Source organism: Notothenia rossii, assembly GCF_949606895.1.
Source record: "Notothenia rossii genome assembly, contig: scaffold_448, whole genome shotgun sequence".
Lineage (NCBI taxonomy): Eukaryota > Metazoa > Chordata > Actinopteri > Perciformes > Nototheniidae > Notothenia > Notothenia rossii.
This window is the reverse complement of record NW_027639473.1, coordinates 1-27,070: the sequence shown is the minus strand read 5'-3', so window position 1 is coordinate 27,070 and position 27,070 is coordinate 1. Positions and strand designations below refer to the sequence as shown.

The 27,070-nt window shown below is 40.1% G+C and overlaps 1 protein-coding gene across 1 annotated transcript; it reads right to left on the bottom strand.

The window, feature by feature from the left end:
• Positions 1-7,282: 7,282 nt before the first annotated feature.
• Positions 7,283-12,897, bottom strand: LOC307027792 (zinc transporter 6-like). Its single transcript, XM_079696148.1, has 4 exons — positions 12,341-12,897; positions 9,538-9,584; positions 8,103-8,189; positions 7,283-7,919 (listed from the first exon to the last, which is right to left on the bottom strand). The coding sequence occupies exons 1-4, from the start codon at positions 12,522-12,524 to the stop codon at positions 7,902-7,904; spliced, it is 336 nt and encodes a 111-aa protein (XP_079552274.1). The 5' UTR covers positions 12,525-12,897; the 3' UTR covers positions 7,283-7,901.
• Between the last annotated feature and the right edge of the window lie 14,173 nt (positions 12,898-27,070).

Below are 27,070 nucleotides of genomic sequence, written 5' to 3'. Positions count from 1 at the left end.
GTGTCAGATGGACGCGTACCAAGAAATGGAACAAGGGAACGTGTGTGTGTGTGTGTGTCCTGGCCTGTCACTTCGTGTTGGAGTCATACGCCGTGGTGGGGAGCGCCGAGTGCTGTGAAATCTACAATTACTGTGGTGTGCTGTGTTATGACAGCACTTGGGCGTCTGGTGACAGCACTAGCCAACGACAGGCATGGGAGACCCTGTGTGTGTGTGTGTGTGTGTGTGTGTGTGTGTGTGTGTGTGTGTGTGTGTGTGTGTGTGTGTGTGTGTGTCCATGTGTGCAAACAGAGAGACAGCATTGGCCCAAAACATGCCCAACCCCCCCTGCACGTACACAGACACTCGTCGCCTGGAGGGGAGAGTCAGAGTTTTTAAACCCCGGCGCTGTGCTGCCCCCGTCTGTCCGTCTGCGGCGGCGCCCGGCTGTCCCGCGGCAGAACGGCGTGCCAACATGTCGAAGTTACATGTGACATTGGAGTGACAGAGCGGCAGCGCCTCAGTCACCAGGTACTGTACTAAATAAGGAGCCAGGCCGGATTACATCATAGTGGAGCGCCGTGCCACGCGGCCGCATCATTTGGCAGCGCCAGAGCAATGTTTGTCACGGTGGTGAGCAGAGGCGTGACTCATGTGAAAAGTGGAGCAAGAAGGAGAGGTCAGTTTTATCATAACAGGCTGGGGTTGTGTTTAACAGTCTTTGTCTTTTAGGAAGGTTCGTAACGGAGTAAAATAAACCGGAGGTAGTGGGTCAGCCATGATAAGAGCTGTTCGGATCGCTATATGATAAGGAAAGGAGCTTTAATGCTTCCTTTGTTATCACATGTTGCATAGGGTAAACCAGAGCATCCTTCACAAGAAGAAAGGAGATAATTATGTCCCACAATTCCTTGCAGCCGACAAACACAGATCATGTAATTAAGGCCGCCTAATAAATATTGTACCACTTATGCCGTAAGTTGCTTATATGTTGGGAGCAATATGTTAAAGCCAAAAGGGTTAAGCTAATTAGTGTTGATGATCAAATTGTTCCGTATATAGCCCACATGAAACACGATGAGAGCGCACATGGCAAATTATCAACCGTTTTAGTCGTTCATCTCGAGAAATTGTAGTTTTCCCACAGCAGACTGACATCAATAACATCCACTGGTGCATCGTAGATAGATGGCCCTGTGTAACTGCAGTCAGATTCCCATATCCTGATCAATTGTCCTATAACAAGACATAGAAGCTCTAGGTGCAGGGGGGGAGGGAGGAGGAGGGGGGCTTTTGCCCAAAGTGAATCCTGCAGTCTATCTTTTTTCAGTTCCACAAAAACACCCTCCTCAGTTTGTAGTCTGTGTCTCCAGGGTGGTGGCGTTCCTTTCTCAAAATAAACCCACTTGCATAATGAATCGACGGCCTGTTCACGCGGACAGAGGAGTTTTCCGACTGCTGCATCAGGACGAGATGACGCCTCTCACTCACTCTGCCCCGCGGACATGTCTTTCCTCTGCTGCTTCATCAGAACATTTTGTTACTGTGGCCGATGAGCTCAAGCACAAATGCCCACTACTATAAACACTTGCTATGACAGAAATGGTGTGTGAATGAAGCACATTGTGATTCTCAGTGCTGTTTTGAAAATGTGTTTTTCCACAGTATCTGACAAGCGTTTAGAGAGGCCCTGTTAGGCTGTTGGGATGTCCCTTTCCTGTAGTGTGTGAAAAAAAATTTGAGAATATAAATGCAGAATCCCTGTGTTTCCTCCAGAGGGAGTTTCTCTCCCACACACTCCCCCCTTGCAACACCTCCATTGGACTCCTGTGTTTACATCTGCAACATAATGACATCACTATGTATCAATCGCACATCTATTGGCTACCGCTCCAACACATTGTCAGTGTTTGGCTAAGGAGCGGGACATCTCTAAGCGGTTGACCAATCACAACAGAGCCGGCTAGCTAACCAATCAGAGCAGACTGGGCTCTGGTTTCAGACAGAGGGTGAAAAGAGGTGCTGCAGCACAGGCAGTATGAGAACAATAAAGAGCTTTTGAACATTAAAGCATGGAGACATGTCCCAGTAGAGACAATACATACTGATATACACCTGAACATCAGCAGGAGAGGACTCTTTAAAGTAGAGACACTACATACTGATATACACCTTAACATCAGCAGGAGAGGACTCTTTAAAGTAGAGACACTACATACTGATATACAGGACTGTCTCAGAAAATTAGAATATTGTGATAAAGTTCTTTATTTTCTGTAATGCAATTAAAAAAACAAAAATGTCATACATTCTGGATTCATTACAAATCAACTGAAATATTGCAAGCCTTTTATTATTTTAATATTGCTGATTATGGCATACAGCTTAAGAAAACTCAAATATCCTATCTCTAAATATTAGAATATCATGAAAAAGTATACTAGTAGGGTGTTCAACGAATCACTTGAATCGTCTAATTAACTCGAAACACCTGCAAGGGTTTCCTGAGCCTTGAAAAACACTCAGCTTGGTTCAGTAAACTAAATCACAAATATGGGGAAGACTGCTGATCTGACTGCTGTCCAGAGGACCGTCATTGACACCCTCCATCAGGAGGGTAAGACACAAAAAGAAATTTCTCAAAGAGCAAGCTGTTCACAGAGTGCAGTTTCAAAGCACATCCACAAAAAGTCTGTTGGAAGGGGGAAATGTGGCAGGAAACGCTGCACAACCAAGAGAGATGACCGCAGCCTTAACAGCATTGTGAAGAAGAGTCGCTTCCAGAATTTGGGGGAGCTTCAAAGACAGTGGACTGAAGCTGGAGTCCAGGTATCAAAAGTCACTGTTCACAGACGTGTCCGGGAAATGGGCTACAATAGCCGTATTCCCATGGTCAAGCCACTTCTGAACTCAAGACAACGGAAGAGGCGTCTGACTTGGGCTAAGGAAAAGAAGCACTGGACAGTTGCACAGTGGTCCAAAGTCCTCTTTTCAGACGAAAGCAAGTTTTGTATTTCATTTGGAAGTCAAGGCGCCAGAGTCTGGAGAAAGGCTGGAGAGGAGCAAAATCCAAGTTGCTTGAAATCCAGTGTGAAGTTCCCACAGTCAGCGATGGTTTGGGGAGCCATGTCAGCTGCTGGTGTTGGTCCACTGCGTTTCATCAAGCCCAGAGTAAATGCAGCTGTGTACCAAGAGATTTTAGAGCACTACATGCTTCCGTCTGCTGAAAAGCTCTATGGAGATGAGGAATTCATTTTCCAGCATGATCTGGCACCTGCCCACAGTGCCAAAACCACCAGTAACTGGTGTACTGACCATGGCATTACTGTCCTCGATTGGCCTGCAAATTCCCCTGACCTGAACCCCATAGAGAATATGTGGGGTATTGTGAAGAAGAAGCTGAAAGACACCAGACCCAACAATGCTAATGAGCTAAAGGCCGCTATTGAAGCATCCTGGGCATCCATAACACCTCAGCAATGCCACAGGCTGATTGCCTCCATGCCACGCCGCATTGATGCAGTAATCCGTGCAAAAGGATTCCCAACCAAGTACTGAGTGCATTAATGGACATTTTCAAATGTTTGATTGTGTTTTGCTGTTATAAATCTTTTTTTTTTACTTGGTCTGAGGAACTATTCTAATTTTTTGAGATAGGATTTTTGAGTTTTCTTAAGCTGTATGCCATAATCAGCAATATTAAAATAATAAAAGGCTTGTAATATTTCAGTTGATTTGTAATGAATCCAGAATGTATGACATTTTTGTTTTTTTTAATTGCATTACAGAAAATAAAGAACTTTATCACAATATTCTAATTTTCTGAGACAGTCCTGTACACCTGAACATCAGCAGGAGAGGACTCTTTAAAGTAGAGAAGGTACATACTGATATACACCTGAACATCAGCAGGAGAGGACTCTTTAAAGTAGAGACACTACATACTGATATACACCTGAACATCAGCAGGACAGGACTCTTTAAAGTAGAGACACTACATACAGATATACACCTGAACATCAGCAGGAGAGGACTCTTTAAAGTAGAGACACTACATACTGATATACACCTGAACATCAGCAGGAGAGGACTCTTTAAAGTAGAGACACTACATACTGATATACACCTGAACATCAGCAGGAGAGGACTCTTTAAAGTAGAGACACTACATACTGATATACACCTGAACATCAGCAGGACAGGACTCTTTAAAGTAGAGACACTACATACTGATATACACCTGAACATCAGCAGGAGAGGACTCTTTAAAGTAGAGACACTACATACTGATATACACCTGAACATCAGCAGGAGAGGACTCTTTAAAGTAGAGACACTACATACTGATATACACCTGAACATCAGCAGGAGAGGACTCTTTAAAGTAGAGACACTACATACTGATATACACCTGAACATCAGCAGGAGAGGACTCTTTAAAGTAGAGACACTACATACTGATATACACCTGAACATCAGCAGGAGAGGACTTTTTAAAGTAGAGACACTACATACTGATATACACCTGAACATCAGCAGGAGAGGACTCTTTAAAGTAGAGACACTACATACAGATATACACCTGAACATCAGCAGGACAGGACTCTTTAAAGTAGAGACACTACATACTGATATACACCTGAACATCAGCAGGAGAGGACTCTTTAAAGTAGAGACACTACATACTGATATACACCTGAACATCAGCAGGAGAGGACTCTTTAAAGTAGAGACAATACATACTGATATACACCTGAACATGAGCAGGAGAGGACTCTTTAAAGTTGAGACACTACATACTGATATACACCTGAACATCAGCAGGAGAGGACTCTTTAAAGTAGAGACACTACATACTGATATACACCTGAACATCAGCAGGAGAGGACTCTTTAAAGTAGAGGCACTACATACTGATATACACCTGAACATCAGCAGGAGAGGACTCTTTAAAGTAGAGACACTACATACTGATATGAACCTAACAATGAGTTTAAAGATATAAAAAGATCAACGTTTCTTGGAAAATGTGAATCATAAATTCATGCAATGAATACAAGCTGAGATACATCTTAGCCACTTTAAGGCATGAACAGATTTCTAATAACGTAATTTTGTGCAAGCAGAGGAACTTTAGACCATCGAAGGAATCAGTATGCCTCAAAAATAAATAGGTCATACAATGTGTAGCCAGACCACATTTAAAAAAGTGTTCATTCATGGTGTTGGAAAGCCGGTTCTCACTTCCACATCAGACCAGTGAAGGGGGCATACTCTAATTATCAGTTTTGAAAAGTGACAATAATAAGCGGGTGTCAGATTTCACTACAATCAACACTTTGTCTGGGGTTTAGTGAGGCCTCTGATATCTCATAATAGTTTAATCTAAGAGAAAACACTGACTACATCTGACATGAAACAGACAGATTCAAAGATTTCAGCATGAAGTATCATCTATCAGCGACTGTAGTGTTACACTAAGCTGCTGTATCAGCCTGTAAAAACTCCTGTATCAGTCAAATTGTACCTTGTGTGGACAGGACTGTGATTTATTTCCCAACACTAAAGGTAAGAGGAGACGAGGCGCTGAGGAAGCACGTCTCAACTTTTGCAGGTTTGAACTATGTTTGGTCCCTAAGCCGCGTACGACACTGTGTAATCCAATCCAAGGCTCTAATACCTCATTCACACCAACGCAACTCCGGTTCAAGCTCCGTGCTAGAGCTTTTCAGGTTCAGAACCGGCTCTTCGGTTTAGCTCCGGCTTATTTCACACTGCCCAGAGTCCGACTGGTGCTGCGTCATTGGGTCATCGTTTGTGTCATGACGTAACCGTTTGCGTACCTGCTTCATAAAGCCAAAGCGCACGGAAACCCCTCACAGCTGACACCGACAAAAACAACAATGGCCGATTGTGCTAGAGCTTCCTCTGTACCTCTTCAGAAGACCAGATTCCCAGTAGGTAGCTGGTCTCTTCAGTGGACCACTGCTGCTTGTTCACTTTCTCCATCGTTGTGTACAAACTGGATAAAACGCCGGCTTTTTGTTGTTGTTCAGGAGTTGATCCCGCCCCTGCCCCCGCCTCGACGTAAGCGTGAGGTATGTGGTGGTTTTGCTCTGGCCGGACAATTTTTTGGTGCTTGAAACGAACCGGATTCCGGAGCTAAGAGCCTGCTCCGCTGCGGTGTGAACAGGAAAACCCGGTGCTTTTCAAGCTCCAGCTCCGAACCGGCGCTGAAACACCGTTGGTGTGAATGAGGTATCAGGGGAAGCAAGACGCCCCCCACCAGCATGTGCTCAAAGTGTGTGTGTATGTAGAAGTATCTGTATTTGACTGCGGAGAAGAACTTTGAATTGTTCACATTTCCAACGACCGTAAAAAGGAATGTTATTTTGACTTGACTAAATGTTTTAAACATGATTTTAGCCGTTTCTGTTCCTCTTTGAGATGAAAGCATCTCTACATAGACAAGAATTACATAGAAACTTTTTAAGATTTAGGAATACAATTTTGTGTGTTGCATTTTCAAGGGAAAACACATTTACTTTACCTTGCTGAGCCACACTTTCTCCATTAAATGAGTCCATGTTGAGCACCCTTCACCCAAAAATGCTATCAAATCATAAATAAGCTCTCTAATTTCACAACAAGATCTGATGTCTGCCGCACTCTAAGTAATGACTGACCCAGAAATGATTGTAGTTTTATAATTTGAGAAAAACAAAAATATCAGATGTCTGCAAAACTTTCTATGGAGGTCTTGTGTTCTTTTACCAGTAACTGGAATACAATACATGAACCCCAAGAGGAGCAGAGCTGATGTTGGATTAACAAAACTGTCTACATTTGAGAGGAGAATTACGTTAACGCAACATTATGGATCATACGTTTAGAGAAAATGTTTCATGTTTCTTTCATCTGACGTCCTCTTGCTGCTCTGCCTCAACTCTCATTGCATGGGGAGTGTTGGGAACATACTGAATGCTCCTTCTATATCAGAGTAGCACATGATAAGAGAGGCCTTACGTAGCTGTGTACGTAGCCGGATGTATGACTACATGGATGACGCTCATGAGACACTGTGTTGAAGTTATGATAGCTATGTTCCTACGATTAACATGATGACACAGAATCTAGAGGGATAGACATGTGACTGTGATGTTTATTGCTTAGGCAGGCCTTAGCTAAACTGAACTAATGTCAGAATACTGCTTTGAACCAGTGTTCTTGCATTTTGTTGACTGTAACACCCTCTCTTGTATATAAGCATCTGAAAGACACTGTTCTGGGAACTATTTGTCCCATGCAACCTCTGTGTGTGATGACTACTTCCACTCTTGCAAGGATAATAAATACATGTATCCTGATATTGAAGACCAAGCCGGTGACAAGTGTGGGGGAAACTTCTGAAGCAATCGGAGTCAGGACTCAAAGAGAGACACGATGGAGAGCTGGAGCTTTGATGGCAAACACTGACGTTTTATTTGGAGCTTCGGCCGGAGAATTCACAAGACATGTCACGGGCCACGGTTTGACCACACGGATGAGATGCCACAATCAATTCTGAAGAACTCTACCCCAGACCCGTGTATTTAGCTAGTTCAGAGAGAATAGTGAACAATGTGCATAACAAGATAGAAGCATAACACCTCTATCAGCTGACGCCAACAGGCAGGAACAGGGAGACAAAACACAGAGAGCACAGCAGCCCAGGCTACAGGTGCGTGTGCTCAGTCAGGACAGTATGAACTGATCAACTGGGTCAAAGTTATGGACCTTGGAAAATATTCCCCCAACAACGAGTGAGTTTACCGATTGACAGGACGCCTAACTTGTTGCTCAAGTAGCTCAAAGCTAAAAATGCTGATTATTCAGAAATAAAGAGTATGCTCGTGGCTGATGGTGTTTGACTGTGAGGGCGTTCACTGGAACCTGGTGACCTGATAGGGAAACAGGATTACAGGAGGTGTTTGGGTCTGACTGTGTGTGTGAGCTTAGAGCACAATGGGATTATAAAGTGCAGACTCTCCAGACGCTCACTACGGCTGATCTGGTTGGTTACTTATATAAAAAAGAAAATGTGGATTTATGATTTCACAATGAATTTAATCACACACACTTACCCGTCTGTCTGAAGTCACCAGTCTGAATTCTTGCTGGAGTTTTGCACAGATGGATCTGTGCGTCTTCCTGAATGGATGAATGGTGCCCTGCAAATGACAATAAAATAAGTATGAAATATTGAAACAAACTTTTTATTGTGATTTGATAAAGCTATAGTGTGCAGACAAATAAAAGGTTGGCTAAAATAATTGTACGGTTGTCAGGAATACCATTTAAATGAGTTTGAGTACAATCAAGTTGGTTGAACTGTGAAAGTAAAGCAGAGGAGCTAAAGAGTGAGCTGCGCTGCCACCATGTGGTGAGTCACTGTGTAAAAAGGAACTTTCTTTTTTCCACAAATGTTTTATGGAACTTCCAAAGTCACTCAAATGAGGTTTTATATTTCTCACACAATCAGGGATTAAAACAAACTTTAATGTCCACTACATTTTTTGTGAATATACAATTTTACCAGCCACTCCATTTTGTTATTTTACATCGTTTATTGGATGGTAAATGGTGCTTATTTTGAAGCCTGTGCACAATATTAACATTTTTCAAGATGTGTTATTATCTTGAGTTACAATCACTTTAAAACAGGAGTGTCAAACTCAAATACACAGTGGGCCAAAATGTAAAAATGGGTACTAGTGGAGGGCCGGACTGGTTCAATGTTGATTGCAGAACTTATTGAAATGAACTTATTGCACATATTAAACCTGGAACTAACAAAGCTTCAATGATTGCCTATAAAAACAACATTAAACATTAAATAATCTGTTGCATTCATTTCTTATGGCTCTATCTGCAGCTTTTCCAGAGTCATTTCTTATGATTACATTTTCCCACAGGCCAACAACAGCTTCAACAAAACTATTTCCCTCAAAGAGAAACCAAACATGCCCTGTTGTCGTGAGAGACAAAGTGCAGAAGGAAACATCCATTAAACTCAGTGTGCTGCTCTGTGATGCTAGTTCAGATACTTGGCATCTCATCTTGGGTGCAAGGTCATCAATGTTGGGGTCAGGCTCTGAGCTGAGGAGACCCTCAGGATGGAGTGAAGGTGTGCGTGCAATATACCGGCGGGCCAGATCTAATAGGAATTAGAAATTATCCTGCGGGCCGAAATTAAATCCACCAAGGGCCTGATTTGGCCCCCGGGCCTTGAGTTTGACACATGTGCTTTAATACAAATACAACTTTTATATTATTAATAAAAGTGCTACGACTAGTTTGAGAAAGTTGTATTTTTTTTTAGAACTGCTCAAACTTTGTTTACCAAATGTTAAAGACATCAGAAGACCCAGAATCATAAGGTGTTGCCATGTCGAACACCAACATGTTTAACATTTAACTAAAGCAACCTGGTTACAAAAGCTACACTAAACCTTCATCATAGATTTGGAATCGTATGTGTTTGCATAAGAGGTGAAGATATAAATCAGACACACTCACCAAGACGTATGTGTCGTGTTCGTGCTTCTTCCTGTGCATGTGAACATCTGTGGAAGAAAACAGAAAATACCGTCAACATATTAAACAATCATTATAATTCTCAGATTGTGTTTTTGTTGTCAGACTCTCTGACTATGAAATTATGTTTCTGCCTTTCCTTACGCAACGTTAGTCTTTAAAGGTAGGGTATGTCATTTTGGAGAAACCAGCTCGAGTGCGCTAGAATTTGAAAGAATTTCGAATTCCTCCTCCAACACACACGAACGCGCACATGACCAATGAGGGCACGAGATAAGTTTGTGCACAGATGGAAGGCTGACAGGCAGGTAGGCCATCCAGTTATTTTATCTGGGCCGGCTCAGATGATTGGTTGTGCTTTTTACAGCGCCACGGTTTCCACAGATGAACATTTTTATGTATTCATTGTCAAAGCATTTCATGTATTCATTGCTATCGGGATGTTAAGAGCATTCCATGGAATATAACAAAAAGTGTTTCTGAAATAAATGACATACCCCACCTTTAATACAGTTTGAAAGACAAAATGTTTCTTATTTCTGCACCGAACTGAATAGATAACTTTAGTTACTATGCAAACTCTGATTATTATTATTATTATTATTATTATTATATTATCTTAAACACTAAAGAGACGAAGACATTTGTGCATCGAAAATGATAATACAAATATAAAGAATATATTATTCTGAAGTTTTTATTTGTGATCCAATCCAACTTTATTTATATAGCATATTTAAAAACAACAGCGTTGACCAAAGTGCTGTACATCAGTAAATATATAAAAAGCAGCATAAATACATTTAGACAAAACCGATAGGTCATCAAAACAAAACACAAGACAATAGAACCATACTTAAAGACACAGACTGAAAACTCTTATACATGATGTAAAAACAATGAACATAACCAGAAAATAAAAACCCCAATTGTAAAGTACAGACTAAGTCGTATACGTCGTCTGCAAAAGTACGGGAGAATAAGTGGGTCTTTAAACAAGATTTTTAGCAGCTACAGCAAAGCAAGGAGGAATCTGTCAGCAGACCTCAGTGACCGTGAGGAGGAGGAGGTATATGGTTGTAGGAGTTCTGCCAGGTAAGGGGAGGCCAAACCATTAAAGGCTTTGAAGGCAAACAATACCATTTTCAAATTGATTCTAAACTTTATTGGAAGCCAGTGTAGAGATGTGAGTAAAGGTGTAATGTGCTCGCGCTGGCGTGCTCAAGAAGGCGTGCAGGAGCAGTGATGAGTCATTTGACTTCATTTAGATCAGGGGTCTGCAACCTGCGGCTCTTTAAGCCCTCTGCTCTGGCTCCCTTGAGCTTAGACTAAAATAAGAAGGAAATAAAGTATTTGTAGGACTATTTATATTTTGTTGCACAGTTGAAAATGATTCATATCTTGTATTTTGAGGTGATACTGTCTGTGACACATACATTTCACATACAAAAAAACGGTTTTAATTAGGTCAACTAAATGCGGCACATCCTGCTACGGTCCCGCAACAGCGCCTTTTCTTACAGGCGAATAACCTGACCCCCGTTTAATACTGCGTGGTTAGAGTTATCTGCTTTCACAGCAAACGATGCTGGCTTACCGGTATGTTTGATATGTGGACAGAAGTTCTCAAAGGTGCTGCAGCCTTTACGTATTGAAGGAACAACATGGAAGAGGAAGACAGCTGACGATCTTTAGTCATAATTCAATCATGTGTTTATTTATTTATTTCAAAGTGGGCCCATTTTAATTATATTTATTTTCTTCAAATGTGCAGAGGACTCCCGAAGTGCTGTGTTTAATTTATTTTAAAGTAGGCCTGTGTATTTTTTTGTAATTCTCCTCATAAGAGTTATTTGTTTATTATTAGAGGTAATAAATAATAAATGGAAAAAAACTGTAGTTTTTGTCTATGATGTTGTGAATATATACAACGTTATAGGCTATCAAGCTATAAAATGTTTTGCGGCTCCAGACAAAAAACATTGGTGGAAAAGGGGGCAAAATGGCTCTTTTGGTGAAAAAGGTTGCTGACCCCTGGGTTAGATGCTTGTATTTTAACGTGTCACTTTTCAATGCAAGGCTTTCACTTGTAACATAATATTGCTTCACTTTGGTAGAACTATTTTTTCTGAAGTCAAGGGTCTGAATGCTTTTTCCACCAGTGAGTAAAACCTGTCGTGAGGGATAAAGATGTGTTGCTTGCTAGTAAAGTATTTTGTTACAAGTAAAAAGCCTGCATTCAAAATAAAAAGTTTATACAAGTATCGGCATCGATAGTACGAAAAGTCAAAGTACTCCCAAAGTAGGCCCATTTCTGAATCGTATAATGAGTATTGAGTAGATGCCAATACTTTTCTAAAGAAACATTTTTGAATACATGACTTTTACTTGTAACAGAGTATACCTACACTCTAGTACTTCTACTTTAACTTGAGTACAATATCTGAGTACTTGTTTTAACGCTTCTGTCCATCACTGACTGTCATTCAAACGTTTCAGTAAAATAACCGTTTTAAATGTTAAACCGGTTGACAGTTCCATGCTAGCTGGATTAGCTAACCGTTAACGTCAACAAACAAGAACCACGGGCCCGAAAATGACATACGAGATACTTAACTGGCTCACACTGACCAGTAAAAACACGTTTAATGTATGAAATTTATTTTTAGCCACCTAAAGAAAGAATAAACTAAAAAACGTTCCCAGCTAAACCCAGAATCAGCTGTTAGCAAAGCTTCCTGTTTGACTACGTGTTGTTAGCCGTTCGCCTGTTAGCATAACAAACCTGAATCCGTGACGTTGATGACATCTACCGACACCATGTCAGGTTTGTCCAGCGGACCCACTTTCCGCTCGGTTACCCCCGACGGAACCACGTCCGGCTTTGGGCCGAACTTTCTGGGGTAATAGTCCCCGGCATTATGGTAAGAGAGACCCGAGGACGTGGACATCATTCCGTCCATCGCCATTTTGGACTTCCCGTACCCGTCGGCCTGTTCGATTTGGCTGAACGGCGCATGCGTCAGTTCACAGATTTACAAATCACCACCAAGTGAAATTATTAGGAGTGAGCCCATCCATGTGATATACAGATCTGAGGTTTCTTTTTACTATTCAGATCTAAAGTTCCGGCTATGAAAGACCATTTCCGAAAGAAAAAATAAAATAAAATGTTAGGAATGAATTAAATGAATTACAATTATTCAACAAGAGAAAGGAAAAATGTCTCCATATATGATTTGTTTTACCAATAAACTGTCAAGTTAACCACAAGTTAATATGTATTTAATCCGTGTAAATCAATCCATGTATCTACCGTCCAATTGTTTTTCTTTATTAAACACGTAAACGGAAGAGCGTCTGAGAGGCGTTTTTGCTTTTTGTTTTTTAGCTTACTAAAGGGTCTAATGGTCATCGGAGCGGGGGCGGGGCGAAACTCACGGAAGTGATTTCAAAACAAAAGCACTCGTTTTCTTGGAACGGTGATAATATTACAAACAAGGGGAAACAAGGTGAATTTAGCGAACGAAAACGGGCAAGACACATATTGAGCCCAGAAAATGAATGTTATTACGGGCTGTAAATATAATAAGCCTGTGTCTAAAATGGACAACTTTTACGGTGTACTTTGTAAATAATCCTCTGTCAGAGTCCGCTCCATGGTACATAATGCATGTTTTCTGCTATCTTTGATGAGTGATAAAAAGACAATTTTACCATTAGTTCTTAATGATATTGATACTGCTGGACTCAGTAGTCTTACACCTACTACCACAATAATGAAGTACTTCTCGTGTGTTGTTTAAAAAATCCTCTCTCAATGTCCCCTCCTGAGAACAAAATCAAGCCACTAAGTTTGATGAGGGGAAAAAATATTTTTGCCATCGTGAGATTGACACTGTTGGACTCAGTACTAGTGAAACTACTCCCACAAGTAGCCTACTATGAAGTACTATTACTTTGTACTTTTTGAGTAATCCTCTGTCAATGTCCCCTCCTGAGTTCAAGAATGCATGTTTCTCTGCTATTTTGAATCAACGTTAAAACACCTTTCTTCATGAGACTGATATTGTTGGACAGAGTATTTTAAGAGGATATGACATGATATCAGCAATACTTCCAGTCAGTACTCCGGCAGCAGCATTTTTACCCCTTGGAAAGTCTAGACTGGCCTTCAGCAAAGTGACAAACCCTTGTGACTCTTGTTGGCCTCTTATGACAATGCTGTCTTTTAAATAGGACTATTTATCAACTCCTAGTTCATTCCTTGCAGATTCTTCCGTCAGTCCCAGTCATTGCATGTCAGTCAATAGAGATTCAAAAAATGTGTCCAATTCAACTAAATGTTTTTTGTGAGTGAAGGCCAGAGCTACATTATAGAGTGTTTGATTGTGTAATTACAAGGTGAGAGAAAACAATTCCACATCCTCCTGTGAAACGTATTTTATTTCTTTATTTGAACTGCTGGATATCTTCCCCAGCCTCAAGGAAACACAATAAAATAAATGGATTCATCATTTTTTTTAAATGATGAAAATGTATAAATTAATAATGATGTGTGCAAACATTTCAAATTTAAATATAAAATGAAAAAAAAGTTTACTTTGAAATGATTTCTCATAAAAACCTTTCTAAATTATAGTAAATTGTAAAAAAAAGTTTTAGTCAATATATACGTTTTTCTGCCTAAAATAGTTGAAATTCAACGTAAACTATATCAAACACCTGCATGGCAAATAACCCATTTTTGCCCACTATTTAAATTGACTTTGGTTGAAGTTAATAATATTGATATTATATAGATACTGTATAGATATATAGCATATCATTGATGCAGTCTTTCTGAACACTTTTAAAGTAAAATACTGCAAATTAAGACAGTGCCTTAACTTGAATTTGAAAACACGTGGCAACTTTATTAATACAGCAGATGAAAAGATTTGTGGAAGGATAAATTCTTCATGGGCTTCAATGGCTCTCTAGATAAAGGGCGTTTTATGGTTGCTTGTATTATCCTCAGATCGTGGTTTGTTTAAATAACTAATGACATTTTAATAAATATTGAAAAAAAGGGTAGAGACACGGATTGTATTTTTACTTTATGTTGCAACTGCTAAAGGTTAAGCTCCTTTTATAAACTGCTGTGTAGCTTTAGCAAACATATTACATTATATCTTAATCCATTAATGATATGTTTTCTAAATAATCTGGACATGCAAAGCAACATAACAAAAATTGGCAGATAAATGTACTCAACCAAAGATTTAAGTACGATTTTATCCAGTGCCTTATGGTTCATGTTGTCAGCTAACTTTCCCAAACACAAGCAAGTGTAACTATACGAAAGTAATGAATGTTCTTACTGGTATATGTGTCCAGTGAGCATTCAGACTGTTCCAACAGAAAGCAAAATGGTTCTCAAATTTATTCAGATATTCATATAATTTACGAGAGAAAGAAGAGGAAGCGTGACAGATTCAAGCGTGGAAATTTGTGTATTATGATTGGGGCCCCAAGGCACTGTGTGTGTTCCTGAGAGTTTTGGTCATTTTGAGTGTGTGTGTGTGTGTGTGTGTGTGTGTGTGTGTGTGTGTGTGTGTGTGTGTGTGTGTGTGTGTGTGTGTGTGTGTGTGTGTGTGTGTGTGTGTGTGTGTGTGTGTGTGTGTGTGTGTGTGTGTGTGTGTGTGTGTGTGTGTGTGTGTGTGTGTGTGTGTGTGTGTGTGTGTGTGTGTGTGTGTGCAGAATGTATAGTTGCTCATTTGTATGAGATTTTTATGTTCAGCAGTTTGTCAAAGTGACATCCAGAGGCCCCCGAGCAACCAACACTGACATGTAAAGAGAAAGGATGAAGGAGATAGGATTAGGGAAAGAGGACAAAGTTACTAAGAGGGCAGAAACAAAGGAAGTAGTGGATAAATAGATTCTTTATGTTGGTTAAATACAAATAACTGTTGATTTGGAACTTTCGTTATTAAAATACTACAAGTCAAACTCAGGTATTCAAAACTTCACTGAAGTAAAAGTAGTATCATCAGCCGACTCAAAGTATTGAATTTAGTATAGTAAAAGTATTGATTGTGCAGGAAAAATATAGGTAACAAACAAATGTAAAACTACTTATTCCTGTTGCAGTAATGTGTTTGTTGCATTACAAATATATACAAATATAGAACTTATTTAAAGGCGGGGTAGGCAATTTATTTCAGAAACACTTTTTGTTATATTCCATGGAATGCTCTTAACAACCCGATAGCAATGAATATATTAAATGCTTTGACAATAAATACATAAAAAAATGTCATCTGTGGAAGCCGTGGCGCTGTAAAAAGCACGACCAATCATCTGAGCCGGCCCGGCTAAAATAACTGGATGGCCTACCTGCCTGTCAGCCTTCCATCTGTACGATCTGTACACAAACTTATCTCGTGCCCTCATTGGTCATGTGCGCGTCCGTGTGTGTTGGAGGAGGGGCTCTGTAAGGAGGTGGCAGATTTTTTCCGGTTGTGTATTTTCAAATTCTTGCGCACTCGAGCTGGGCTGCAGTCGAATAGTCAATTTAGCTTAGGAACCTTCCTAACCGAGTGAAATGACCCGGAAGTCCCTCAGTGGCAGCCATGATAAGTGCCGTTCGAATTCTCTAGATCAGTGACCACTGTCACTACCCGATCCGTTCCCCTGCCCGATAGGTACTGCGCATGTGCGAGATGGTCCGCCATATTGGAGAACTCACGACGGCAACCCAGGAAGGACACTTGACACAGTGGCTTTTGGCAAAGCTGAAAAATAAAACGAGAGAGAGAGATGAGTTATTGTTATTACAACGTGACTTCACTATTATTTAAAAACTTTTTTTATTGGGTTATTTTATTTGGGGTTAAGTACATTGTCAGAATAAGTGAGAAATGAATTTAACTTCTGTTAGACAGCTATCATACTGAATACATATTTACTGTGTATGCAAACATGTATGGCATATGGCTGTCTAACAGAAGTTAAATCAATGTCTCACTTATTCTGACAAAGTACTTAACCGCAAATAAAAGAACCCCATAACAAGAAGCTCTTGCCTCTAGACCGACAATTTTTTGGAGCTGGAAGTGAACCAGATTCCGGAGCTAAGAGGCACTGCGGTGTGAACAGGAAAAAACTGTACTTTTCATGCTCCAGCTCCGAGCCGGAGCTGAAAACGCGTTGGTGTGAAAGGGGCAACAGAGGTCAAGGAATAGATAGGGTTAGAATTTAGGAGCTGATTTTTGGACTATTCGACTGCAGCCCTGGTTTCTCCAAAATTACCCCACCTTTAAGCAATAAATGGAGTCTTAAAGGTCCCATGTCATGCTTTTCCGGTTATTACCCGTCCCCTTGTTATGAAGGTTTTTATGCATGTAAATGGTCTGCAGAGTCAAAACCCTCAAAATACATCCTGTAGCGAGTAAAACTCTAACACAGAAAATACCTCCCCAAAACGCCTCGTTGGAGATACGTCACTGTCCATTGATTCTTCCGGGTACCACATGATGTCATGCGTTACCCGGAACCAAATGGACCAATCCGTGGAGCCGTTACGTTACGTCCGCGGAGCCGTTACGTTAAGCGCCCGCTGATTGGTCCAAATTGACCAATCCACGGACTTCCTCACACACACACTCAGTGCAGGCAGCTCTGCTGATCTCTCCTCCCTGGCTGCAGGCTGATAACAGACAGTTGGGATCGCGGCAATATTCTCTCTGCAGACCCATTCTCACAGCGTTTATCAAACTTTTTCTTACTCAATATCAAGCCACACTTATTGTTTTTTCACTTCGGCTGTGACTTTGTGTGTGCTCAGGGTGAGTTTGGATGTGTTTCGCTGTGTATCGCTAAACAAGGAAACCACACCTCCACGGAGCTCAGCGCGATTCACAACGTCCCGACCAATCAGAGCACACTGTGCTCACAGGGAGGGTGGGGGCTGGAGCTATTGGAGCTATAACGAGCCGTTAAAGGCAGAGAGTGAAATTCAGTGAATACACGTAGTTTACAGAGATGCTGTATGAGCATTACTCAAGTTGTATAAAAAAAACAGGGGGGATGGTGGATTTTATCATATGGGGACATAATTTGTGCTGATAACCCGCAGAGGGTGGGAGACCAACCAGCATAAAGATAATTATTATACTCCTAAAACAACATGCATGTTATGGATGTTCAGATACTCCTGCCATTGCTCTTGACCAAGTCACCTCAGAGTTAGAGTCGGTCCCCGGGCTGCCATGGCACAACTAACATTTAGGGTCAAATGCAGAGGACAATTAGTGCAAAATCTTTTTTTCACTTTAATTTAAAGGGGGGGAGGGGATAAAAAAAATGTGGTTATAATGGAAGTCTATGGTACAAATCTTGTAGGTTAACAGTCCCTCATTTATTATTAAGATGGATCAGCTGATTATACTAATAATAAAGTCAAAATAGTTTTTAGAATATTGAATTATAGTGTATTTTTTCAAAAAAGCAGTTACTGGTATACGATCAAAACTGGTATCTAAAGTGTTAATTTTGTATCGTGATTAATTAAATCATTATGTAAATTAAACACTTCATGAAAAAATTGAGGAAAAGAATTTGAAAAATATTGATCCGTCATCATTTTATTGCAGTTCAAATACAAATATTTTATGTTAACATTCCCAATGTTACTTTTTTTAACAGGGCATTAAGTGCAAATTGAAATTGTTTACAAAATATGAAAATATATTAAAAGATTATACAGATTATACAAAATAGGACCAATGTTGTCAATGGCTGCACTCCACTCTCCCCCATCTCATAGAAGTTTCCAAAGATTTTCACAATCATGCTTTTTGGTCTCAATTTTTCTGGCTCTTGCTTTCGGCTTGTTAGCTAAGCCATGGCTTTGAAGCCAAGTCTTGACATATACATCTGGTCTGAATGTGTTCAGTGGAGGGGGCCAACACACTTGATGAAAAGCAAGGCTGACATGCTTTTTACCTCTAGGGAGCTTCTAGTTGTGGTTAAAATGTTCATCTGACTAAACCCACGTTCACACTCAGCTGTGGAGATGACCAGAGTGTTCACTGCTTGAAGGAGGGATTTCAGCTCTTCTGGTGCTGGTGGTATCATTTCATCAACAGGTTTGAGTCTTACCAGCTAGCTAACACGAGAGAAAAACGTAGCTAAACTAAGTTGTTATTGCTGCTTATGTCCATAGATTCCACCTTTGGTGAGTAAAGTAATGAGTAATGACTAAGATTACTGACTCTTGACTTACATGAAATGTTATTTTTAGTATTTTTAAATATGAAGTCCCTCAGATCGCGTTGTCCTCCTGTTCGCTTGGCTATTGTGATGACCGTTACCTGCGGTTCTGGCATCGATCAAACAGGCGCATCACGGCGCTCTGGCGCCCTCTAGCACAGTGGTTCTCAACTGGTGGGTCGCGACCCAAAAGTGGGTCCCGGACCCGTTTCGAGTGGGTCGCGGATGTGTGAGTGAAGAACAAAAAAGTCAAACTTTTATTTTGAAGTCCCGATTTTCTAACGCTATGCATGCAGTCGGCGTTGGACTGAAAGTTCCGGAGACCATAAATGGTTTTGAAAACTTCTGTCACGTAGTGATCATCTTCTCAGTAAAATATCTTTGCTGATGTTTTTTTCGAGTCTTCTGGCCAATCAGAATCAAGATTGTTGCCGGAAGTCCCCATCGAGAATAACTTTGCGGTAGAACTCTTCTTTATACATCCATGGGTACAACTTCAGATACAAATGAACACATAATTAAATCGGACCCCCGGTTTGATGATTGACAGGTCCTATTGCAAATAGGGAGCTATCTACCCTTACCCACAATTTAAAGTAAGTCATCTCCTCTTTACTCTTCTCGCAGCAAGATGTCAGAACAAAGTGAAAAACAAAAAATGGCATAAAATATTATTAATATGTCGGGTAGTAATAGATTTATTTATGTTCTTCTCAGAGTGTACCAGAATGCATAGTTTATGTTAGTATTTCTAAAAATCTCCTGGGGGAGAAACCCCCCAGACCCCCCTGCTGAGGTTGGGTTTTCAGCATGTGTGCCTTTTTATATAGTTCAGCTTTGATTCCATCATCTCATTAAACCTTTTTTTAATTCATACTTTAGTTCTGTGAAGGGATATAAGCACTGTACTTCATTTGTATTAATATTGTATGCTAAAAACCGTATATATTAAAGCACGTTTTTTTGTGGAATAGATTTGAGTGCTTCAAAATGTTGGGTCGCGATGTATTGACCAAGTAAAAAGTGGGTCCCCAGGCCTGACCAGTTGAGAACCACTGCTCTAGCATAGCGGCAGTGACTTGGTAAAAATGTCATTGCGTGTGTGCGTGCTCCCTTACCCACAGTATTTTACTCAAAATGCGCAAAATTAATGTTGAAATAGCAGTAATACCAGTGCCACGTTCATTGATAAAATGACATAAGGGATGGAAAGGGGTAATGGCAGTTTTAGAAGGGGGATGATTTTGACCATTTTTATTTCAGGGGGGATGCCATCCCCCCTCATCCCCCCTCAACTCGAGTACTGAGAAACCAAAGTGATTTTGGAAAATTGCACAATATAAATATATTCTAGTAGACCTCAACAATGGAATTATGATCAGTGGAAATGGCCATGACATGGGACCTTTAATAAAACGTTTTGTCGCCCAAATTCACCAACCATGTGTAGCCTACTTAAGTTCAGTACTCAATTACTAGCCAAAATGTTTTTATTCCAACCCTCAAAACAAAGATCCTAAAACTGTAATCTTTACTATGAAATAGCAAAAGACATACAAAATCAGAGTATTAGTCTTTTTGCAGTTTTCTTTCCCATCTGGCATAAAGCAGTCAGGAGACTCTGGATCTGTTTCCTGCCACATGTGTTAGCCCTCAGATAATAACAGCATTGACATGTACAATAATACTGCACATAATTACTAGAACAGAGTGCATGAAGAAAAGACGTGCCGCTCTCAAATCCGCCATAACATCTACCTCCGTCAAGGACTCGCTGTATAGAAGTTCAGGTGTCAGATAATAATTAATTATTATAATAACACTTAAAGGGCCGTATTCATAAACAAAGAGGCGTATTGTGGTGTGTCAGTTCATCCCGGCAGTCCATTTTGAAATGGACTGAGAAGGAGTTTTCTGGGAATACTTCCAGTGGCAGAACCACAAGAGCTCATTTACAGAAAGATTACATTACATGATGTCTCATCGGCATATTTAAACATCATTTCACAACCTTGTTATACGTTTTAATTGATTTAATGTAAGTCATGAGTTGGGGAAGTTGCAAGGAGCTATCTATTAGTAAAAATGTATACCCTATTCACATGTACACAGTTTTTCTCCTCCCCTCTCAACAGAAATCTCCACTTTACTATCACTTACACACATCAAGCTTTCCAGTTTAATTCCTGTTTATATTCTGAAGCTTTAAGGGCTTTGTTCACACAGCATTCACAGCCTGATATAGAGCATTCAATAACTAGAAACAGGCAGCAGATGCATATTTCATATGGCCGTTGACAGGATTTTTTGATTTATGGAGTGAATCAAAAGGATATCTTAAATCACAACTGTGAAGACATTGACTCTGTCAGGTCAACAAAATGAAACAATATTCATCCAATGTTCACATTTCTGGCCTGAATATGTGTGCAAAACAGTCAGTATTTAATTACATATATTGGGTCATTTGAATATTTCACACAACATATCTATCAGTACTCTTTTGTCGCCTATATTAATCGTATGAATTTTACAAAACACATGTACCTCATATTCAATATGTACTTGGACAATGTACTTCTCAAACAATACTTTTACTATACAGCTACTGGTAATAGTGTTTTCTTTTACTTGAATGCAAGACTTTTTCTTTGGTATTTGTACTTTTACTGCTGCAAACAATCCGGTATCTTCTTCAACCCTTGATGTGTTGAATAAACAAAAAACGACCCCATTTTAGTCATGGGAAATGTAGGATCCAGTGTTTTTGGTGCTTGACCTTTCAGATGTTGTTGTAGGGAGCCTCTGGAGCAGAAATTAAAGAGTTTTCCAATTTGTTACGCTTTGGTCATTTTTAGGGAAATGTTGTAATATTGCAACGTTGGCCTTAGGTGGGAGCAGAATTTCTGTATTTCTACTCACATTGTCTGAATAAATATATTGAACAACTAAGGGTTAATTTGCAGGATTGATTGCTTACTTAGCCCTATATCAGTATAGAGCATAAATAATAATCACACATCATTCATATATTTTATGAATAGTCATTTATTAAATAGTAATGCAATGGTAGTCCCAAAAACAGTTCCTGTCACCGGAAAAGCACAGACGGACGTCACACTTGCTGCATTGCATGTTTGTGTGCCTGTAAATGACTTCCTCTGTGGTATCTGGACCAGAAAAATCAGTATGAGACTGATAAAATATTTTTTCAGCCAGCGATACCTGTCACAGGGCTTGGTGTGTTTATTTGGTTGGGGCTCGTTGTCCACATAATAACTGACTGGGCGGTCATCGGGTTGTTGGTTTTCTTTGTCCACTTGTCCACAGGCATCTTCATCTGCCTGTTCTTCACTCATAGCAGTGTCACTGTCCTCTGATTCCATCTCAAAATCACTTTCTCCTTTTTGGATGGCATCACGTCCTGCACACTGAATCCAGGACCTCTCTTTGCTGGTGGCATTCTGAAATGGATTCATAAATATGAATCAATAATACATATGCTAATTATATTGTAATAGATTACCTAAAGGAATAGATAGGGTGGTGGGACAAGTGTTCATTCTGTCTGGCTTAGCCTATTATCATAATAAAAGGAATGCATGCCCACCCCCTTCCAGGTGTCCCAATGCAACAAGTATCTGAGTCCTATTTACATTGGACACTTGAGTCACACAATACTACCTGGCTTAGCCTATTATCATACTAAAAGGAATACCTACACCCACACATGCAGGTAAACCAGTTCAACAAGTTTCACAATGCTGTCTGGTTAATGATAACAGGCTAATTATCATACTAAAAGGGATCCATCCGATACCTCATTCACACCGACGGTGTTCCAGGGCAGGTTCGGAGCTGGAGCTTGAAAAGCACCAGGTTTTCCTGTTCACACCGCAGCGGAGCAGCCTCTTAGCTCCGGAATCCGGTTTGTTTCAAGCACCATAACATTTTCCGGCTAGAGCAAAAGCACCGCATACGTCACGCTTACGTCGAGGCGGGGGCAGGGGGAATCGGAATCGTCGTTGAAGTTGATGATTATGATTGTAAAGCATTTTTTAATGTAGCATGTAACGACTGTAAGGTTGGTTGTAAAGTCGTCCCTTTCTTCCATTTCGTTTCGACAGAGCAAAACCAAAACGAGTAGCGCTTCAACACAATCGGCCATCGTTGTTGTTGTCGGTGTGAGCTGTGAGGGGTTTCCGCGCGGTTTGGCACGCAAACGGTTACGTCATGACGCAAACGATGACGCAATGACGCAGCGCCAGTTGGACTCTGGGCGGTGTGAAAAGAGCCGGAGCTAAACCGAAGAACCGGTTCTGAACCTGAAAAGCTCTAGCACGGAGCTTGAACCGGAGTTGCGTTGGTGTGAATGAGGTACAAGTGTCCCAAAACATTTCAGAAAGAACTGTTTCTGCCAGAACCAAATAAGAGTTAAACGTATTTGTGTAACTAATTAACTGATAAGATACAAATAGAGTTTAAATAATTCAATAATGTATTAATTTATTCAATTCTGGTCTTGATTCTAAATCTTAACAGAGGACACATTTAGAACTTAGTTATAGTGAATTATCAAAGACATTATATTTCTACTAGTGTTTTATATCCATATGTAAATCTCCATGACAGGTGCACGTGCTATTTTAACCACACTGACCCAGTGTTATAATATTACAACAAAGACATAAGCTGCTCAAAATCAAATTTGATGAATGTATTCCACAATAACTGAATATGTACATGTTCTATCTAGACATTGTAATAATGACAGAAAAAAAATATTTGCCTTTGACTGCACCTGTGTCTGTTTTTCTTTTGAAGGACTTATCTCAGCTGCCTCTCTATGCTGGCCTTACGGCTGCCAAGAAATTGGTTGCTATGAGGTGGAAACAACCCGACAAGCTCTCAGTGACCTGCTGGTTACTAACGTTTCTTGACGTAGTCTACATGGAACTGTCCACTGCACGCGTGATTGGAGTTAAGGAGTCCAATATCGGTTTATGGGTGTCGACAGCTGTAAAATTTAAGGAGCGGATCTAGCAATCTTAAACTGATATAGTTGTTTGCGGTCATTTGTCCTGAGAGCTCCTGGGATTGGGAGGGTTTATATTCCTTAGTTTTGTCCTCTTGTCTTTTGTTTTTTCTGTATTTTTTGTAACTTGTGTTGAGATTGTACATTGTATTTTTCTAAATGTGTGTGAATAAAAACATTTGATCAAAAAAATATATATATATTTGAGGTTTTTTACTTAGTTGAAACTAACAAATCCAGTCCAATAAAACAAAGAGATGTTGCTCGTTTGAAGATTCGGAAGTTGTGTGAGTGTATGGCCAGAGGGTGCTTTAAACACATTTAATATCCAATAGCATTGTGAGGCTGAACAAAAGGACCCTTTAAATATGTAAATGTAGTCTTTTAAAAAAACAAAACATTTACTGACTTTTTTAGGATAGCTTAAAGTAATGTTGTAAAATTGCAACCAGGAGCCTTACAGGGTTAACCTGTTTCTGGAAGAGCTCAAAAACTAAGATAAAAACCTCATTGGGCGAGATAAGTGTAATCTCTGAACCTTGTTAGCAAGTAGATAAGAAAGCACTGAAGGAACAAAGATCATCTTTTAGTCACTTGTCTCTGCAACCCCCAACCATCTGAGAAAGTTGAAGAATTCCTCTCCCGGGGTTTCCTCCCGCTCTGTTTCATATCTGAAGTTTTATGGGGGGAGGTTATACTTGTCTTATATACAAATTAGGGGGTTTTAGGGGTTTTCGGGGTCTGGTTGTTGCTGTGCAGCCCAATGAGCTGTGAGTCTGGTTCTGAGCTGCACAAAAAAAGCGATCACAATTTGTGTGTGTGTGTGTGTGTGTGTGTGTGTGTGTGTGTGTGTGTGTGTGTGTGTGTGTGTGTGTGTGTGTGTGTGTGTGTGTGTGTGTGTGTGTGTGTGTGTGTGTGCCCCTCCCATCTGGTAAACATTGTACAGGGATCTCTCACCAATTTCACACACGTCAACATATTTGTGTGTGTGTTTGTTTGTGTGTGTGTGTGTGTGTGTTTGTATGTGTGTGTGTCTAGTAAAAGAAGGCGGTTCCTGCTGCCTCCTCCTTTTACTACACACATCCACACACACACACACACACACACACACACACACACACACACACACACACACACACACACACACACACACACACACACACACACACACACACACACACACACACACACACACACACACACACACACCCTTCCTCTTTCTCAGTGTTACTTGCTCGCAGGGCAGCTGTAGATGGACGCTGAGCTGCACAGAAATCAGCGCTTCAACTATTTCCTGCTTTTTTCTTTGTGTTTTTTTTTAAAAGTTTGATTGATTATTTTCCACACTGTACTGAATCAGGATGAACACCAACGACTTCAAATCCAACGTGCAGTCCAGTCTGCAGAGGGCAAAGGACATGAGCGATGAGGAGAAGCTGTATAGATACAAAGGGGTGCTGTACCCGCAGCTTCTCTCCCCCGAACGGAACCTCAAGGCTCTGGAGAACTTCAAAGCCCGAGAGGAGGACATCGTGCTGGTGGCATACCCCAAGTGTGGTGAGTGACTCTACAAGGGAATAGGGGGAACACATTATTAATATATATCGTTAGGAAACTTCCCTCGTTCATTCATTACATTGAGAGAAATATTTTTTGTATGACAAATTTTTCTGAAATCTTATGTTTAAATATGCAAATGCAGCATTTTGTTGTTAAAATTGTGCTCATTTGCATACAATTCCTGAATAGAAATGTGAACATTGGATAAAGCCGTGTTCAAAGTTCTTGTTTTGTTTTGTCCACATGACTCCAACCTGTTTACAGTTTTGGATATGTCTTCATATTACTCAGAATATAATGTCATGAGCAATGAAACGTGCATTTTCAGCCTGTTTTTAGTAGTAAAATGCTCTACAAATCAGGCTTTGAATGACATGTGAACAAAGCCTGTTGTTACAGTAAAAGGTTCAGAATATAGAGAGGAATTACACTGAAAGGTTGGTGTGTGTAAGTGTTACCGAAGTGGAGACTTCTGCTGAGAGAGGAGGAGAAAACGGCCTTTAAAGGTAATATTTTTAAAATGCATATATTTTGTACACACTACAGGTGAATAGGGTAACACATGTAACTAATATACAGTATATCACCATGAAAACCTCCCCAGTTTCTAACTTACATTAACACAATTATTTTATGTATTATAATCTTTCTGAAATGTTTAGTTTGATATGCAATGTGTGATCATTTTAGTTGTATAAAGCCAATTTTTTACATATTAAAGAGGGGATTCCAGATTTCTCTTTTACTCCATGACGTCAAGACAATTAGGTTTTTTTAATTCAGGAACAAATCTGGACTCATTTGGGTGAAGTTCTCTCATTGCCTCATTGATGAACCTCTTACTTCTGCAAAAACAGAAAATCAACATTTTTTAATCTTATGTTTTTATTAACCTAAGTATTCAGTACAAAATAAACTGAGGTTTGCAGCCCTGTAAGACTTTAACATCCACTTATATCCAAGTCAAACCATAGAGTGGTGAGAGTATTTTTGATTTTGCAAGTACATTATTAAGGTATTTAAATTGTTTAATGAACTGTGCTTTGAAAATGTAATTCAACATTTTTGGTAAATACATTTATTGGATCAGATAGATTTAAACTTCATGTCGGTCAGGATGCAGTTATCATAGACTAGAAGCGGGGGGGAAACCTGGCTCTGCCTAAACGCTCTCTGATGAATCCCTTTGTTTAATATGCAAACAAACACATAATTAAAAACTGTTTTATTGGGGGTTGTGTTGGTGTGCGGTTGCCACAACAAAATCAGAGCAGGTTTTCTACTTAAGGAAATAGACTGTTGTGTGATGTCGAGAGCAACAGGAAGCTTAGGTTCTTCTGTGGTTAAAAGGAAAAAAAGTCCTATGTTTCCTAATTTACACTTGAGTTGATGAGTTGTTGCACATGCTGTGCCTAAATCTCACCAAACAAGATTAACAGGACAACCCGTTAGGGCAGTTTTAGTGCAGAGAAAAGTAGTGAAGTAAGCTTCTTAGGGATTGTACCTCGGAAGCTGCTCGGATTTCCCTCCTCATTTTATTGGCGGCAACAAGGACAAATAAGCTGCAACACCCCGAATACATTCTTAAGGAGAAATGTGCTTCAGTGGCGAAGTCAAATAAAAAAACACATAAGGAAATCTCACGTCATGTTTTCAGTTTTGGCG